The sequence below is a fragment of the Cuculus canorus genome, chromosome 1 (genome assembly GCF_017976375.1).
Source record: "Cuculus canorus isolate bCucCan1 chromosome 1, bCucCan1.pri, whole genome shotgun sequence".
Classification (NCBI taxonomy): Eukaryota; Metazoa; Chordata; class Aves; order Cuculiformes; family Cuculidae; genus Cuculus; species Cuculus canorus.
In genome coordinates this window covers 133,386,506-133,404,032 of record NC_071401.1, presented here as the reverse complement: position 1 = coordinate 133,404,032, position 17,527 = coordinate 133,386,506, and the positions used below count along the sequence as shown (strand labels likewise).

The following is a 17,527-nucleotide window of genomic DNA, read 5'->3' as shown; positions in this document are numbered from 1 at the left end:
CTTTTTCTTGGTGAGGCCACTGCTTGTGCCTGCCTCGTTACTGGGTTCTGTTCCTGATTAGCCTTCCATGGTGCAGCAGCTAGCTTTCACTGGTCTCTGACACAGAAAAAGGACTGCCAACAAGGCTGCTAGGTCCATCCAGGTGTGAATGAGGCATGTAGCAAGATTTTAGCCTTGGTCTTCAGGAAAGTAGGCTTTGGTTTGTTGAGAGAATTTGGTAGGCAGTATCCCATGGGAGTTACCCTGGAGGGCAAAGGAGTTCAGGAGAGCTGGTCAATCTCCCAATACAACCTCCTTAAAGGATGAGAAGGGTCCATCTGAGGTGTAGGAAGTCTACCAGGTTTGGAAGAAGGTCAGCATGGATGAACAGAGAACTCCTGACTGCTGTTCACAGTGCACAGAAGGCAGAGGAGGAGCCAGGTTGCTCTGGAGGAGTGGAGCCATTGCCTGAGTGTGGTGGGGTGGAATCTGGAAAGCCCAAAGCTCAGCTGGAGTTGAAACTAGTGAGGAACATGGAAAGCAACATGGACTTCTGTGACTACACTATGTGTAAAAGGGAGCCTAAGAAAAAGTGGACCCTCTGCCAAATGGAGCTGGTGACCTGGTGACATACTGCCTTCCTTGCCTTGGCATTTACTTGTGAAATGTTTGCTCTTAGGCTTTAGGTCCCTGAGCTTAATGGCAAAATCTGACAATGATGTGGAGCATTACACACAGTAGAGCAAGACCAAAAGGTAGGCTGGACATACACGAATCTGTGGGTCTACCTAATATTCATCAGGAGGTACTGAGGGAGCTGACCAAAGTCACTGCAAAGCTGCTCTTGTCTTTAAGAGGTCATAGTGAGCAGGGGAGGTTCCTCATGGTCTGAAGATGCACATGCCACCCACATGCATACCCCAGGCATGCCCCCATAAAAGGCAAGAAAGAGAACAACAGGCTTGGCAGCCCAATCTCTGCCCTGGAAAGAGAAAATCCTCACAAAAACTACTTCCATTTGCATTAAGGGTAAGAAACTGATTGGGACATGACAGCATAGGTTTACCAGGAGCTAATAATGCCCAACCAGCTGACAGCTTTCTATACTTGAATGAGTGGAGAGCAGCCAGTGTTGTTCACCTGGACTTAAGCAAGCTCTTCACCACTGTTTCCTATAGTAACCTTGTAGCCAAACAGTTGAGATATGGTTTGGATAAGTGGAAGATGAGGTGGGTGAATAACTGGCTACACTGCTGGCCTTAAAGGGTTGTGATCAGCTCTGCAAACTAACTGGCAGCGAGTTTATGATTTGTGTTTCTTAGGGGTTGATACTGGGGTCAATGCCTTTTTTTTTTTAAAAGGCCACAGGTCAAGTGACATGGTCATGCTCTGCCACAGGCTTTTTCTGCTCTCAATCCACCTCAAGCTCCTTCCTATCAGTCTCTCTCCTGCAGCTACTCAGCATGCACTCAGAAGCTGTTTGAGGCTATCTGCTTGCTTCCTCACTCCCCTAAGTGTACTCTGTATGCACCACTGTTCTAGTCTGTCTTCTACATTTGTGGCCCTCCAGTGGTAGTCTATTCTCCTTAGAGTCTTTCAATAGCTCTGCTTCTTTCTTGGTCTCTGTGAGGCTACTTTCTGCTCCCTCGGCATACTTTCAGTCTTTCTGCTATATTTCTTCACCTCTCCAAGGCTACTCTCACTGGGTCTCTTTCTCGCCAACTCTTTTCCACCTTTCTGGGACCAGTCTTTGTTATCCTTCACATTTGCAGGTTTTATGCTATCTCCTTCTCTTCTCTGAGACTACTTTGTCTCCTCTGATGTTCTTTGAGGCTCTCTTCTACCTCGCAGGGTCTGCAAGGCTTCTCTGTTCTCTGGGATTCTCTCAACCTCTCCACTTCTTCCTAGCCTCCCTAAACCTGATAAGGTTGCCTTTTAGGCTTTTGGTCTGTTTGTTCCTCACACTGTGGTGACTTTGGAGTACTTTCAGTCTTTCTGCTATCATTGCCCGCTCCCCAACCCCTCTTCCTTCCCTGCTATCTTTCTGAAGCTAAACTGGGTTTTCTGCGGCTGTTTCAGTCTCTCTTCAAGGTTTGTGGCATCTCAATGGCTACTTTTCTTTCTCCTGGGACTTTTTCAGCCTCTTTGATTGTTCCTTCCCTTCTCCAAGGCTGTTCTCTGTTGCTTTTCTAGCTTCTCTCCAGTACGTGCATCACTGTTATTTCAGGCTTTTTACTAGTTTATTTGCTTCTTTGAGGCGATTCTGTGTTCTCCAAGTCTTTTCAAGATTTTGGTTCACTTACTTTTCTTTGATGTTACATTTTGTGGCATTTTCAAGCTTTCTGCTTTTTTTTATTTTTTCCCAATCTTCTCTGAGGCCACCCTTGCTACAGCTGTGTACATCAGAGCTCCTTTAATCTCTCCGATACTTTGTTATCACTGAGCCCCTTTAGTATTTTGGGGGGAGGGGGAGGGGGTAGAGGGGACTTGCCTTATTGGTTTCTTTGTCTGGTCCTTTGACACTGCCACATTTTGTTTCCTTGGGCACTTCACAAACTTTCTTCTCTTCCTTGAGGCTATTTTATGCTCTTTCAATCACTTTCAAACCCTCTGTTGCTTTCTTGGCTTCTGCTTGGCTCCAGTGTTTTGCCTGGGGGTCTTTCAGACCATCTTCTACTTTCCTGGCATTCAGAGTGCTATTCTACGATTATTCTCCGTCTTGGTGTTTAACCAATTTTCACAGTTTCTCTGAGACTTCTCAGTATCTTTCAAGCTCTCTATTACTTTGTCCTCTCTTCATCTATTCTATATTCTCTGGGACACTTTCAAACTTTTTCCCACAGGCTCTTAAAACCAATTTGCACTTCTTTGGGAAACATTCACTCCTATTTCTGTTTTATTAGAGGATGACAGAGGATGGGAGTAGGGCTGAGGAAGGAGCAGATCTTTTCAGAGATGCTTCAAGATCTCTGAACTTCATCTGCAGTGGAATTGGAATAGATCTCTGTGAGTCACCTTTTGGATTTTTTTTTTGTTTTTGTCTGGCTTTGGTTTTGGTTGTTGTTGGTGTTAGGAGAGAAATGAGCTCAAAGAGGCACCTTTTAAAAAATCCTTTATTTTTATATCATCCTAGTAAAAATCTTTTAATAAAGGTGGTATTGCATAGAAGAAACACTGGTGCAAACATCACCTGGTGGGAATGGCATGTTGTTTCATAGTGTTTACTATCTACTGCACAACAGATGGCTAACCCATAGGCAAACTTCTCCAGGTTTCCCCATGCCAGCTACAGGACAAAGCTGCTCAACTCCATGGGAAGAATTTACATCAGAATTAGGTGTTCCCTATTCCATGCTGCTCCCAAGAACTATCTGCTGGGAAAACATTCTTTTCCTCCTTCCCTTTTCTGTGCTTGACCAATACATTGCCCAAGAAATACCATGCAGATCAGTTCAGCTGCCCTCTGCTCGCACCCTTCCTGTGTGTGAGTTTGTATGTCATACATACAAATGCAGGGTGGACACAGGCAGGATACGAGAATTAGCCTAACATGACCATCTTCTGTCATCTTGGAGATGTTCACATCATTGTTTTTATCATCTCACAAGGTACTTAGCTATGGGCATTCCCTTTAAACACCCTCCACTGGGGCTTCTATTACTAGCAGTCCTGGTACTACCAGAAGGGAACAGAAGTCACTGCTATCACATCAACAGTTTTCAAGTAGAGGTTCTTGAAGCAATTGTCCTGTTGTACCTCTGCTCAAGTTCTTCTGCAACTTCTGAGCATGAAGCACAGTGAGACAGCAGGTATTTCTCTGAGTCTGAAGGAACGCTCAGAGAAACAGCACTTTCACACACTTGAACTGTGCTTTCATCAACTGGAGAGAGGTATGCATTTATACAAATCAATATTTGTGTATATTAAAGATAGTTTTACTCAGTATCAGTTTTTATTTAAAAACATGCTAAAAACTTATAGTTAAATAATCAGAGTGACATTTGAGGAAAATGCACAGCCAGCCACCCACCAGCATAAGCAAGTAAAAGTGCATTCATACACGAGCCAACGCTCCCTTTGACCAGTTTACAGGTCAGTTAGTGCCTTCTCTGACTGACTGATGAAGCCACACACTTTCCAGGGCTGTTTTTTGTTGCCTTGAAAATGGCATTACTCTTCTGCTCCTTTCAGGATGTCTTGTCATCACCTCCTACATCACAGAGTCAGCTAGAGACACAAATCAGCCCTGCTTTTGACTCCCTTCCTGTAGGTGGCTTCAGAGAGATGAATAAATGAAGCTTGTGTAAATATCTCAACACTGTGTTTAAAATGCCAAAAGTAGTCCTTAAAAAGAGATTTCAGGATCTATGCTGCTAGATCGTGAAATGGAATGAAGCTTTACAGAAAAATAAGTTTGGATGGAAGGCAAAGTAGCTGAGTTTGCAACTGCACATTTCATCTCTGAGTTATAAAAATTTCCTTATTACTTTCACTAATATATTTTACCATATTTTGTACAAAAACTGACTGCAGATTAGAATTTAAGATGCAGCAGTTACCACTGTGCGGTCCAAAATGACAGAGATGATGCTTCTGCATGCACTCTGCTCTTTTTGAACACCAGAGAATGCTAGAGAAAGCTAAGCACCTCTGCCCAAAGGGAGAATGTAGTAGAGCCATCAGATGAAAATTGTCTTATCTTTTCTTGCAAAAATGGGAACACATCTTGGCAACTTTGTATACAGTCTTACATGTAGCAGCAAGTACACTGGACATCAGAGCCCCTTCTTCAACAACCCTTTCCAGTGGGGCTCAGATGCTTCTGGTCCCATTTTTTCTTAGAAATGGAAGTAAAACTGGATTCAGTTTTTGTGCTTTCTCTTCACTTCTTCCCTCTTTCAAAGGCAATCCAAGTGAAATAGCTGAACCCATATGACATTGTCTGCATTGATGGGAAACAAAAGCCCTGTGAATCTCTGGGCATTACACTCATATGGGCAAGGGCCATGCTCTAAGATTAGTAATCTTCACTGCAACACCAAAATTCATCTCTGTCTTCACACATTCACACTCCTTCCTGTCACACTGATTTCAAAGGAACTCAAAAAAGTGACACGTAGGCCACACAAAACACTATTGCTGCCAGATGTACAGACGCATGCAGGACCTACTAGGAAGATAAACAGGGAACTAAAATCTGCCAGATATGAAATGGCTTAACAGCTATTTAAGCCCACAAGGAAATGATAGGCTGAATGATACAATGAAAATTATATCTTTCAAGAGTTTAAAGTATAAACATTCAGAGTGGACATTAAGAGAAACTTGTTTACCAGAGGAGTAGTTTGACATGGCATGGCTCTGAAAGGCACACAACCTCCATCCTCAATAGTTTCTGAAACTCAGCCCAATAATGTCAGAGTAAACCCCATCTCGCATAGATGACAGTACTCCTTTAAGAGTGACATTGGATGAGGTAACCTCTGAAGGTTACTTCTTACTGCTGCTAATACAAAAAGCAGTGGTTTTTTTCAGAGCTAAGTGTCCTGCCTGGAGTTAAACCAGTACATCCTCCAATGTTTAAGCCTTTCCTTCTTCCTTCTCAAAACAGTAAAAACCTGGAGCAAAAGGTAAATGGGGTCTGCTTGCAATGAAGCAGCAAACTAGAGAAATGTTTTCTAACAGGAGAAGTTTTCTAACAGGAATGTTGGTAAAAATATGCATTGCAGTGAACTTACCCCATTGGATGGTCTTGGCAATCTGTCAGCAAGAAGCAATTCTGTACTGATGGTGTGACAACACATACTGTCTCTAAACGCTGTTTTGGACATTGTCCCTTCCCTGCATCATCCAGTTACCTTTAATCAAACCTTTTCCAGCTCAGGGAGACAGCTGTCACCTGCCTCAGGAAACCCCTTCAGAGAGGGCATGGCATAACGATACTGCTACTAAATTGCCATGCCCTTCTTTCATATCTAGCAGTACGCCATGCCTTGGGCAAACTTTATGAAGCAGACAACACAATCTGTGAAGTCTGCTGACAGCTGGCCAGTAGGGTAGACTGCAATTCTCTCTCCTTCGTGCCAGGGAGCAGTAACTTGCTTATTCAGTATTTTTAGCTTTCAAAACAGCATGACACTGCTTTGGGTTACTAAAGGCAGTGGAATTTTGCCTCACAGAAGTAGGGAAGCTCACCATCTGGTCCAATGGGAAGACTTTATACTCCATCTGAGGAAAGAACCTCTGATTTGAAAAGAAAACCTCTCTTACAGTAAGGACATCAAGGCCCTGATAAAGGTAGATGATACCCCCCCCCCATGGACTTGAGAAAAGTTATTTACCTGCATCAACTGTCAGCTTTGAAAAACATGTCAGCTGAAGATCGCACAGTGGTTCCCAAATGAATGTACAATAAATGTGTAAAACCAAACCCAGAAGTTATAAGTCAGGCAACTAAATTCTAAGCTATATCCATCATTATAATCATCATCATAATTATCATAACAAAAAAGTATACACCATAAGGTAGAAGAAGAAGCTGCAAAGCAAAGCAGCTCCAATTCCTAGGACTCTCAGAGTAGCTTTGCTGAGTCTTCCAGTAAATTGGGCATGAGGGTTGAAAACTTAATGGAAAAGACTTTGGAGATTCTCCCTTGAAGTTGAAAACACATAACTTTTGCACATATAGCATGGATTAGTAGAGGAAAACATTTTCTTAAGTTAAGAAACATTCTCAGAGCAGATCTATGATTTTGTGTAGAAAATCCATTTGTTTGGGGGTTTCTCCCCTCTTTGGCAAATAAACGGCAAATGTGAAACAGACAAAAGAATGAGTCGACAAGTTGTGATAGTAACTGGACAAGTAACAACAAAGTCAATGGGATGGATTTCCTCAGCAGGGCTAGGCATGATACTCTTTGCAGTCATTCCTTTTGTTCATTTATATGATGAGACAGAAGGATGTGATAATGTTTCAGAGGCTTTAGGCATCATATTTTTTGCCAGTCCTGTGAATCTGCTGGAAGAGTGTCATGGAGAAGGCCATGCCAAGAATCTGAAGAAAAACAAACAATAAGAGCTTCAGTACAGCTGCCAAAAATGCACTGCTGACTTACGTTCATGGTCCAGCTGTAGTTTTAAAAGTCATTCTACACTAGCCATATTTCTCAAGCTTCAACAATGATCAGTGAATACGGATGTATGTTGTTGAGGCACACAGTGTCGTCTGGAGAGCTATCTATCAGAGCATAGACGGACCCAAAAACCTCTTAGGGCTCTTTGTCGTAGATGCAACAGTTTTTCAGAATTAATACATATGAATTACTCTTCCTTTTTAACAAAAAACTTGTACTTGTTTAGCCAGATAACTATGACTGAAAGCATCAGATTCAGGTATTCTCCCCCAAAAGTACAGCAGTGACACAGGAACCCCAAAACCTTAAACCTCAACAGATTATAATAATATTTCTGCTTTTTTTTTTTTTTTTTTTAGACAATTTAACCTACTCAGGCCCGTGGCCATGATTCTACTCATTTTGGCAATTTCTAGAACTTGCTTCCAAAATTTTTTTAAAAAGTTCCCTATGGGACAACGTAACAAACAGCTAAACATGGGAACTCCAGAGTGGTGCTCTTAAACCGAAACACAGACAAGCAAACCCCCACTGCAGTATGTCTTCTTTGCAGGACTGACTACTGATCTACTTTCTTTCTGAGCAGATGACCTTACCTGAACTCATGAAACAAATATGACATTTTTGAAATCATGAGCAAACTCAAAGCTGCTGAGCACCACTTATTACACAGCAGATTCAAGAATGCTGACACCAAACCATGTAGACAAACATTATATCAATATTACCTGCATTATGAGGATGCACATCCCAACCGAACCAAGAACATGCTTATTCTCATCAAACCAGGTCATAACTCTCTCATAACATCCCTGAAATGATGAAAGATGAAAACTGACATCCCAAGGTCACATTTCCTTTCATGTGCATTCCCTCTATTTTCTCCTCTCCCCTGGTCCCACTCTAAGCCTTGAGCCGGGCAAAGTAAGCCTTACCGTTTTCCACACTAGTTCAGTGGAGTTCCGTCCACAGTCTTCGGAGTTTTCTGTGCAACAGCGGTCGGGGACAGCGTTTTCTCCTAGCACTGGGTACCAATCTGTAAAGTCATTCACTCCACAGCATTTCATCTATGGCAGAAGTGAAGGATTGATAACCGACTTGACTAGTATAACTTGAGAATCATGCACCTCCAGAAACTTCTACTTCCACTAAACCACTGTATATTTTCAGAAAGGCTGCCACAATACTTCTGTACTTTTAAAGTATTTTGTGCTCAGTGATCACTAAAAGCAAAAACTTAACAACATAACACAAAAAAACCCCAAGAAAATGCGACTCAGAAATCAGGAACAAAAGCAGCAGCCTTTGTGGCCAAACTGTTATTTTTTGCCCCACTGTTACCTCTGCTTGAATGATATTCCATGCATTTTTCAGTCCAACATTATTTTCTGAATTGTATAGCTTCATACCTTCTTTCAAATCCTTCTTTGCACTCTCACTGACCTGCATCATATAAAAAATACAGAAAGTCAACACACTGCTGTTTAGAGGAGAGAATCAAATGGTACAGACTTCCATAGAGAATGCACCTCTCTTACCTTCTCGCACCACAAACTTAACAAGGATAGAAAAGCTCCATCATAGCTTCAAGACCCTCATGAGTCAGTGGGACCTTTCAGCACCTGCTGAGGCCTAGTCTCTCTGTTGGATTTGCTAAATACTGTATTAATTCTCATGAGGCCAGTTTCCCCTCTAATAAGAATCCATCACACAGTCACCATCTGATCCAAACTTAACTGAAGAGTGATCAGCAGAAACCTGCTGAGCTTACTTTACCTTTGCCAGAGGCAGCTGTTGGCAGTACCCTAAAAAGCTAACAAGGTCTTAAGTAGGACCTCCCATAATCCATGTCCACAAGACAACCAGCCTCTTGCAGAGACATCAAGCAGCTAAGCTGAAAGCTATCTTACTTTTTAAGAGAAGACTAAAAGGGAGGCCCTGGACCATGGCTTTATTTCAGGGAGGAAATCTGAAAGCTCAGTGAGTTCTTCTCTCCTGGCTGCCCTCTTCATATCTTCCTTTTTCCCCTGCAGAAGCAGCTTACAGAAAACAGACAAGACCTCAAGGTTAAACCTACACCAAAGTGAAGAGCAAGGAGAACCCATAAAAATCCATCAAATAGAAGCAAAATGAACCTGGTTTATGTGCTAGTACAGAATATTTAATCTATATGGCATATTTGCTTACCTTGTCCATATAAACAAAGAACAAAATAAGTAATATCAGCTCTGCCAGGAGAATTATCAGCAAAACGATGAAAAACTAGAACAAAGAAAAAACAGACAGCGTATGCACAGTTGCCAACTAGAAAGCAAACCTGGGGCTGCTAGAAATTCTGAAGACCACAGGCCTTGTCCTCTAGATCTTTCCTCTATTGCCAAAACCATGCAACTTTGATTTCAAACTGTTCAGTGATATTGATACTACACTGCCAGTAAAGCTTCTGTAGGTCCCACCATTCATGAAGAAGCTCGCTGTCTAGCATTCTCTAAATCTTAAGCTTTGCCTTACTACTGGTTTGCAGCTTTCAGCAATGTTTTTGTCTTGCTGTTCCTGACTGCTCTCACAGCATGCAGCCCTGGCAGTCTCTTTCCTTCATACAGACTACAGAACAGATGCTAAACCCATTGCCACAAAGATAAATGTGACGTGCCTCAGAAGTGATTCCCTAAGCAGGTGGGCGTTAACCACATCTGCCTTGTTGGAGTAGTCTTTGAATGACTCGGCACTTCTATTCCCAGCTCTCTCTAGCTGAAATCTCTTTCTGCAGGGGCATCCCAAGTGTGAGCTCCAGCAGTTTCTCACTACTTTTCACGTCCACTTTTATGTACTAGTGGACTGCCACAAAGGCATGACATCCCCAAAACAGACACTGGGGGAGATGTAATATGTGGCGCAGCAAGGTCTTCAATTGAAAACTCATGATAATCATGATAGTACTGGAAGACTTTTGCAGAACCTTGTAAGAACATAAACACACTTAAAAAAAAATCAAATAACCCCCCCCCCAAATTAGCTGTTGTTGCAGTTTGTGTGGACAAATGACCTCATTACTATTCTCTTTGCTTTCCTAGCTGCACAATATACAAAACCAAGCAGCAGAGAGCATGTTTGCCCTCCAGTTTAATTCACTGAGGTGGTCTAAGGAATGCTGCCCAGCTGCTCCCGAACATCGTTTAAGGGAGACTTTTAGACAGGTAAAACTCACATGATCCTTAGTGTCACAGTACCCATGATTCATAAGCTGTGACTGAATTGGAAGCCATCTGCTTTGAAAGCCCTTCTCGCACCTTCTGCTACAATACCTCTCTCCTTGGAGTGGGGAGGCATGATGAAGCCTCCTGGATTTACACAAAGGGAGTGACCCACACTGCATTTTCTCAGAGGGTTTCCCAATCTCTGTGCTTCAAGTGCTGGACAAAGATGGCCAACGTAAGGCCTGGCAGAGATCTTAATTTCTTAACTTTGAGTCAGGTTTCCACCAGCCTCTAACAAAGTCCTTGGGTAAGGGCAAAGCAGAAAATTTCCATGTGAGGTTTTGAGTGGCATCTAAAAGCAGCTGTGCTTAAGATGTTTCCATCAATCGTTTTAACAGACATTTCAAGAAGGGCTACCCAGGTTGACCCTACAGTTCACTTTCAACGATTCAGAGGTAATGGATAGTAATTTGCTTTTCTATCTCATACACTAGGACACATAGTAACAAGGATACATTTGCTAATGCACTAATGATATCACCGTGACCAAAGCTATGGGATGCTATAGTGCAAGCATATAGAAGATTGAAAGCCACGGGCAATCTTACAGTGATCCACAAGACTATTTTGCATTGGTCATTTAAATAAAATAATAAAACAGCAACAGTCACTGGTCTTAGTGAAAAGAAGTATTGATGTCTTACACTCAACAGGAGGCACTTGTTTTCCTTGATAGCACCTAGGCAGCCCAGAAAGCCTGTCACCATGATGACTGTGCCAATGGCAATGACGAGGTTGGCAGCTGAAAGCGACGGAAAGCTAGGAGAAAATGTAGCAAAGTTTCCTTGTGACACTGACAGCCAGATGCCCACACCCAGCAGCCCACAGCCACATAACTGCAAAAAGATAAAGAAAAGAAAAGTTTCACGATTAAAATAAATGGCACCGGCTCTTTCCCCCCAACTCTGAAATGTAAAAAAAAATGAACTGAGTTTTCTTACTTAGACGTGGTCATGTCTCCTACACTTATAGATATATTCAAAAGCCACTGGATGTCAAAATTAATTTAAAGACTCAACATATGAAATCAGTGCTACCCATTTATCTCCCAACAGCACATCCCAATGCAATTTTTTTGTAGTAAGAGAAAAAACTATACGAAGATAATATACTTATTTCCGCAGTCATCTACAATGTCTCAGAGTACGCAGCTGCACATTTTATCATCCTAAGGCAAGCAAGGAAGTCCCACAGAGGATTAGAATTAATAATATAATTTCAATATATATTTGTCATAAAATGCCCGGTCCCAGTAGCCAAGTTGGGTTTCAGTATGAGTTCTCATAGCTTTACTGTTGTTTGCCAGTCACAAAAATCAGATTTCTAGGTTTATTATCTACAGGAAGATCAATTTCTGCTACTCTCTGTCAGTAAGAGAATCTGAAGGAAACACAAAGCCACTAATAAAACATAAAATTAACTTCACTTTGCTTCTCACTCTTAACAATACCATGTCTCGTTAGGGAAATAAGGTTTCCCACTCTATGTCATGGGGCAGGTCTCCAGTACAGTGGCCAAGTGTTGCAACACAGGGGGCCTAAAAGCTGGCCATTTTTTAGTACTTCCTCAAAATGGCTGTTACATGACTTTCCATCTGATGTGTGATCACTGCACAGTGAAATCAGAACTACAAGTTAGTTGTGCTTTCATTAAATCTGTGAGCTACTAAACAGTACTACTACAGTTTCCTCCCAAATCTGGCCTTTCCAAGGCCAGAGGAGAAATTCAAATCATCTTCACTGGGATGGGGATCAGAGTATCCCTTCAACTCAGAGTATTTTGTTCCAAATTACTTGGACAGGAAAAACTGCACAGGAAACACAAACCAGCACCTAATCATTACTGACGCTGAAATCCCAAATCTGCTTGTGCTCACCTGTCAGCAGTGATGAAAAAGAGGAACAAAAGTTGTCATCTAGCAGGTTTACCACACCCAGCCACTGTGCTTGCATAAATTTACAACTTTTACTCAAACTGGGCAGACTGGAAGTACTCCTCCACTAAAATAGGGTTCAGTCCTGCCTTGTGATGAGCACTAATCTGACATGATGAAGAGCTACAGCCCTAACTTTTTGGGCAAATATCACCACTTTTGTCTGAGGTGATTTTACCAGCAAGGCAGATAGTTCAGGATTGTACAACTGGCTCCTTTTGGCTTCAGTGCTTCATAGAACATGGAAAAAAAAAATAGTATTTTCTTGCATTTGTGTCACTTTATCTCATCTCATGAGTCAGGCTCATGTTTTCATAATCACGTGCATGGTTATTTTCTTTTACTTCTCCTGTGGCCCTTCCTAGTTCCCCTTGAGCCCCCTTCTTAGTTTGCTTGAAACTTCTGAAACTGCTTTGCATCTAGGCAGATTCACCAGTTTGGTGAAGAGTTGTGACCCGGAGTAGGACTTATGCAAGATACTGACAGCCACTCCCATGGGAGGTAGAGCAAAGCATCTCCCAGTGTAGAAAGTCCACAAGAGGTAACCTCATGCAAAGCATAAAAATTATAATGTTGTGTAGGCAGAGAAAGAGAATAAGAGATGGAGGTTAATTATACTACAATGGTGATTATTTCCAGCTCCTTCTGCATAAAAGCATTAGCCTAGCAATCTGATAAACCACCCACAACTGTCTAAAGCTCATAACCACATGTACTGGGTAACACACAGGAAATTTTCAGCATTCTTGTAAGGAGCCTGGGAAGCACCTCTGCTTCCAAAACTCAACACACAATAACTCTATAGAGTGAGGTGAGGAGCTTTGCCTCACTGAGTGTGAATAAATGTCACAGCATCTATTTCCTGTAACAGAGCTGGATGCAGCTGCAACGTGACTGTGTGTAGCAGGAAAAAGTCAAACTGCTACTACCTCTGTGAAAAAAAAAAGCAGTACAAAAAATACACATATGCATGTGCCAGAAAAGGGCTACAGGACTTTCATCTCTTCCCCCAAAACCATCCTCTCCAATTAACAGTCTGGAAGTGACTTCTTGTTGCCTTTCATGGTATGTCAGCAAGATCAATGTGATCTTGGAGTAGCAGAGAACTGTGAGAGGATGCAAAGCAAGTTTCTTGATGACGTCCTACTGCAGGGACCCAATGGACATCACTACAGGTTTAAACTGTCTGCAGTTCATTGAATCAATCACCCTTGAATTGGTGCAGTTTTGGTGCTTCCAAGTTCTCTGAGGAATCCATTCTGTGTCTCAGCTGCTTCAACAGTTAGATGAAAACTGCAGGCAGTTGCTCAGGCTGAGAGCTTGATGGTTCAGGAAGTTAGAAGCAGCTTTGACCACACAACATTAATTTAAGGTTTTAAATGGCATTTCTAACTGCACACTGCAAATACCTAATGGCACTTCAATCAATAACTTAATAAAACTCCATGGATAAGACTCTTCATGTTTCCAAAGAGGTTTCTACAAAAGACTGAAATTGTTCAGTGTAACTTTCCTTCAGAACCTGAATTCAGACTTTCAATTTGTCACTCACAAACACGATCCTTGGACTTTAATACTCTATTAGGCTCAGAAATCACAGCCCTAGCCCAAGTGTTTTTAAAAAGAGCAGTGAATTCTAGAATCATCAGGCCAAAAGCCATAGATCATTGCAGACAAACAAGGCAGTGGGAAGAGTAAGATTGGGACAAAAGGCTTGCAGAGGAAGGACAAGTGAAGGACAAAATGGAGCACATGCAATCAATAGAAAGGTCAATCTATGATGAGCTGCACCTCAGTATCCAATTCCAATTACGAGGGTAGTAGCAAAAGAGGTAGAAGAAAGAAGCCCTTACGAGGATCTTTACTATTTGAGTAAAAAACCCCAAACCAACACAATTCTTGACAGAGACTAGGTCTAGAAGAGAAAGGTGGCTAGGACATGACTCCAGGAGTCTCACGTTTATGTCTGTTTAGACAAAGTCAGAAGCAGCTAATTGCTCAGATGAGGGAAGGGAGAGCTACCTTCAGGAAAGTGACAGGCCCACATGAGGTGGACATGAAAACAGAAAAGGACCAAAAGCAGAAGAAAAATCAAAGCTGGAGAGCAGGAAAATGGACGGATTGCCTGTGTCCCTCTGACAGTCTCATGTCAGGATACCCTCTATATACATTTCCATACAGGAAAAATACATTTCCTCACTTATGGTAGCAACCATAGCATAATATTTTGGTAAACTCTTTAGCAAAACACTTTGCTTTTTTGCAGAAGACCAACCACCTACTGCACCTTCACCTTTCCACAATGCCTCTAGCAGGGAAGAACCATTCCTCACTTGATGTGAAACATTTGTGACAAAGTGGATTAGCAACACACATGTGGTGTCCCTAGGCAGACCACTACGGAGATACAACTTGAATGCTAGACATCTGGACACATTGGGAGAAGAGCCATTAACATTATGAAACGAAGTGATGTGACAGCTGAAGAAGCAGATATGACCACATTTGCTCTTTCTTCCTGCAATTCTAATGCCCTGCTGAAGACAACCATGGAATATCTCCTTTCCAGCTGCTGTAGTGATTGTGTCAACATGCCAAAGCACAAAATGTGATTCTAGTTCCTTTCAGAGCTTTCTGACAACACACATTAGTACAATACTATAATTATACTAGAGCATATGCACTGATCACGCAGTCACTATGGCTGATTCCCACACCCATGGGACAAGCTAAGTGAAATTCTCCTTTCCACAGACTTTTTTACCTCACAAAGTATGTTGTCTCTATCCCTAAATTACCCTAAAAGTTCAGATTACATAAAATCTGATTTTGATGTGGTGATGGTGGGACTATTAAAGAGCACGGCTTATCTATGCAAACAAGATTATCTACAGTGACTGAAGAGAGTGAATAAATCAGACGACTTGTGACAGATCTGATAAAATACACGACATATCAAATTGCACTAATAGTTTAAACCAAATTTTACTTTTCTCCTCTCCAGAACTTCTCAGCTTTTGTGCTTTTTTCTGTTTTAACCTCTGTCATTCTACTGAACAGCAGTACTGTTGATGCTAAAATTCATACTTTATACCTTAGGATTCAGGCGAAATAGTTCCTTCACTCATGCTTCTTATAAGAACCCCAAATAATTCCACTGACTTGAGACTTAATTGCATACAGCCATACGAACCAAAGCTAGCCAGAATTCTAGCAACAAAATAGCTTTGCCTGACACTTTACTCTTCACCAATCTTGTTTTTTACACAATATCAACACTGTAAAAAAAAATTTCACCGCTATTTCTTCTCACAGGACACACGCCTTTCTGTTTGGCACAGCTGAATCCTGGAGGTTGAAAGCAACAAACCTAGATCAAGTCATCTTATTAATTTCTTTTTCATCATAGAATTAAATAATATATGCTGCTTGGTATTTAATTGTGTGAGAGTGATGGCACTGACATTCCTTCTCCAGAGAAAAGGTTTTACAGCATAATAAATTTCACTGGATTTTTCTTCTCAATGTTGGCTCATTTCCCTCTCATGATTAGAAATTATCGTTCTCCAGGCAACCATCAAATCTCTCCTTCCCCTGGTGTTCATGTTATGAAGGTAAGCACAGAACACTATCATAAAGTCAGTCACACACACAGATAAGCTCACTCTTACCTACAGGGTAAGTTAGTCAAGCTATGGAACGCACATTTTAAACTTGGAAGCATACAAAAGGAACACCAACTTTCACCACAGTTCCTCCCTCAGTGTGCTATTTCACATTCAAAGCCTGAATTCTCTTCAGTACCTCAACATCTATCTGTTATTATCATTATACATAGAAAACCTACAGCAATGTTGGAAAAAATAAAAAAATCTCAAATACTTCAAGAGAAATTAGAACTTCAGATAAACCCAGAGAGAGAGAAACCTAAAAGCAAGCCTTCTCCTGACAAGTGCTATCATTGGAGTGGGAAAGGGGCTCTTTGACAATAAATCACCATATCCAGATTTAATTGCTTTAACCTAAAGAAGATATACTAAGAGTTTACAAGACCTAGGGAAGGACAACACAGATGGTCAGAGCCATGCCAGTACTGAAAGAAAGAGAAGGAGATTGTGAACAGCATTATTTAGCCAGGGAGGAATTCGTAGACAGGATGTGAATGAAATATTCACAGCTCTGGAGGTCAGTATAAAAATCCAACATCCTTTTCTTTAATCTTTTCCAATAATAGGAACAAAGTGAATATTAACAGGCATTATTATTATTATTATTATTATTATTATTATTATGCTTCACATAACTGATAAGTAAATTGGTAAATTATGTCATAGGTGATTACAAGAATCAAGTATTATAGCTACAGCTCTCAGTAACGACTGAATAATTTTATTTATTGCTAATAGCATTGGTAGTTTGTTAGCATACACACAAATAATAACATCATGCTTCTGAGAGTAAGACAATACGTATGCAGAATTCAGCAAAACTACCAAGCTGCAAATAAGATGGGGTAAAGAAGGGGTAGGATATGCCATTCTGGTAAGGATTATTAATAGAGTAATATTGATAGTCTTACCCTTCAAGTAAGTCATTGAACAGCATCTGGAAATAGGAATCTGATAAGGAATTCACTATCATAGGAAAAGGGATGAGGCCATACTCTTGTTGACTTTTGCCACCATTCCATCCCATGCACACAATGTGTGATGGAAAAGCTGCACAACTAGGTGTGTGAGCGAGAAAGAGTAGAGGGAAGATTTATTTCTTGACATCAGACTCTACTGCTGGTTGAACATCAGGGGAGCTCTTAATAGACTTGGAATAGAATGGAGACATACAGAAAACAAATACTGGGAGAGATCCACAAGGGACAAAAGCAGGAAGCAAATGTCTCAGTTTGTACCTCTACTTTGAATAATGTGCCCTGAGCCGTATGTTAGAGAGAACAGGAAGCTCCCCACCTTCCTCTGTGCTGTATTAAAAGAAGTAATCTTGCTTAAAGCAAAGATGATACAATGAAGAATACATGGAAGAGTTTAAATATGGCCCCCATAAAAATGGCCAAAAGCTTTGTTATGAGGAATTACTAAATGCATGACTATGAAAATAAATGCCAGTGCTGGGAACTGATTTCAGGACAACTGCAGTGACAAGAAGACACTCTGAGTCAGGCTTTGACAGGCCTTCATTCAAACAGTAAGTCAACAAGGAGATGACCTGCA

General features: G+C 41.3%; 1 protein-coding gene across 7 annotated transcripts in view; it reads right to left on the bottom strand.

Moving 5' to 3' along the window:
* Positions 1–3,080: 3,080 nt before the first annotated feature.
* TSPAN9 (tetraspanin 9) overlaps positions 3,081–17,527 on the bottom strand; it is a 175,268-nt gene continuing 160,821 nt past the window's right edge. For all 7 annotated transcript variants that reach the window (XM_054060357.1, XM_054060347.1, XM_054060366.1 and 4 more), the window contains 6 exons: positions 11,014–11,205; positions 9,300–9,374; positions 8,454–8,555; positions 8,048–8,179; positions 7,841–7,924; positions 3,081–7,033 (listed from right to left, as the gene is read on the bottom strand). In XM_054060357.1, coding sequence (XP_053916332.1) covers positions 6,962–7,033; positions 7,841–7,924; positions 8,048–8,179; positions 8,454–8,555; positions 9,300–9,374; positions 11,014–11,205 — 657 coding nt within the window. In that variant the 3' untranslated portion in view covers positions 3,081–6,961. The remainder of the gene's footprint in view (positions 7,034–7,840; positions 7,925–8,047; positions 8,180–8,453; positions 8,556–9,299; positions 9,375–11,013; positions 11,206–17,527) is intronic.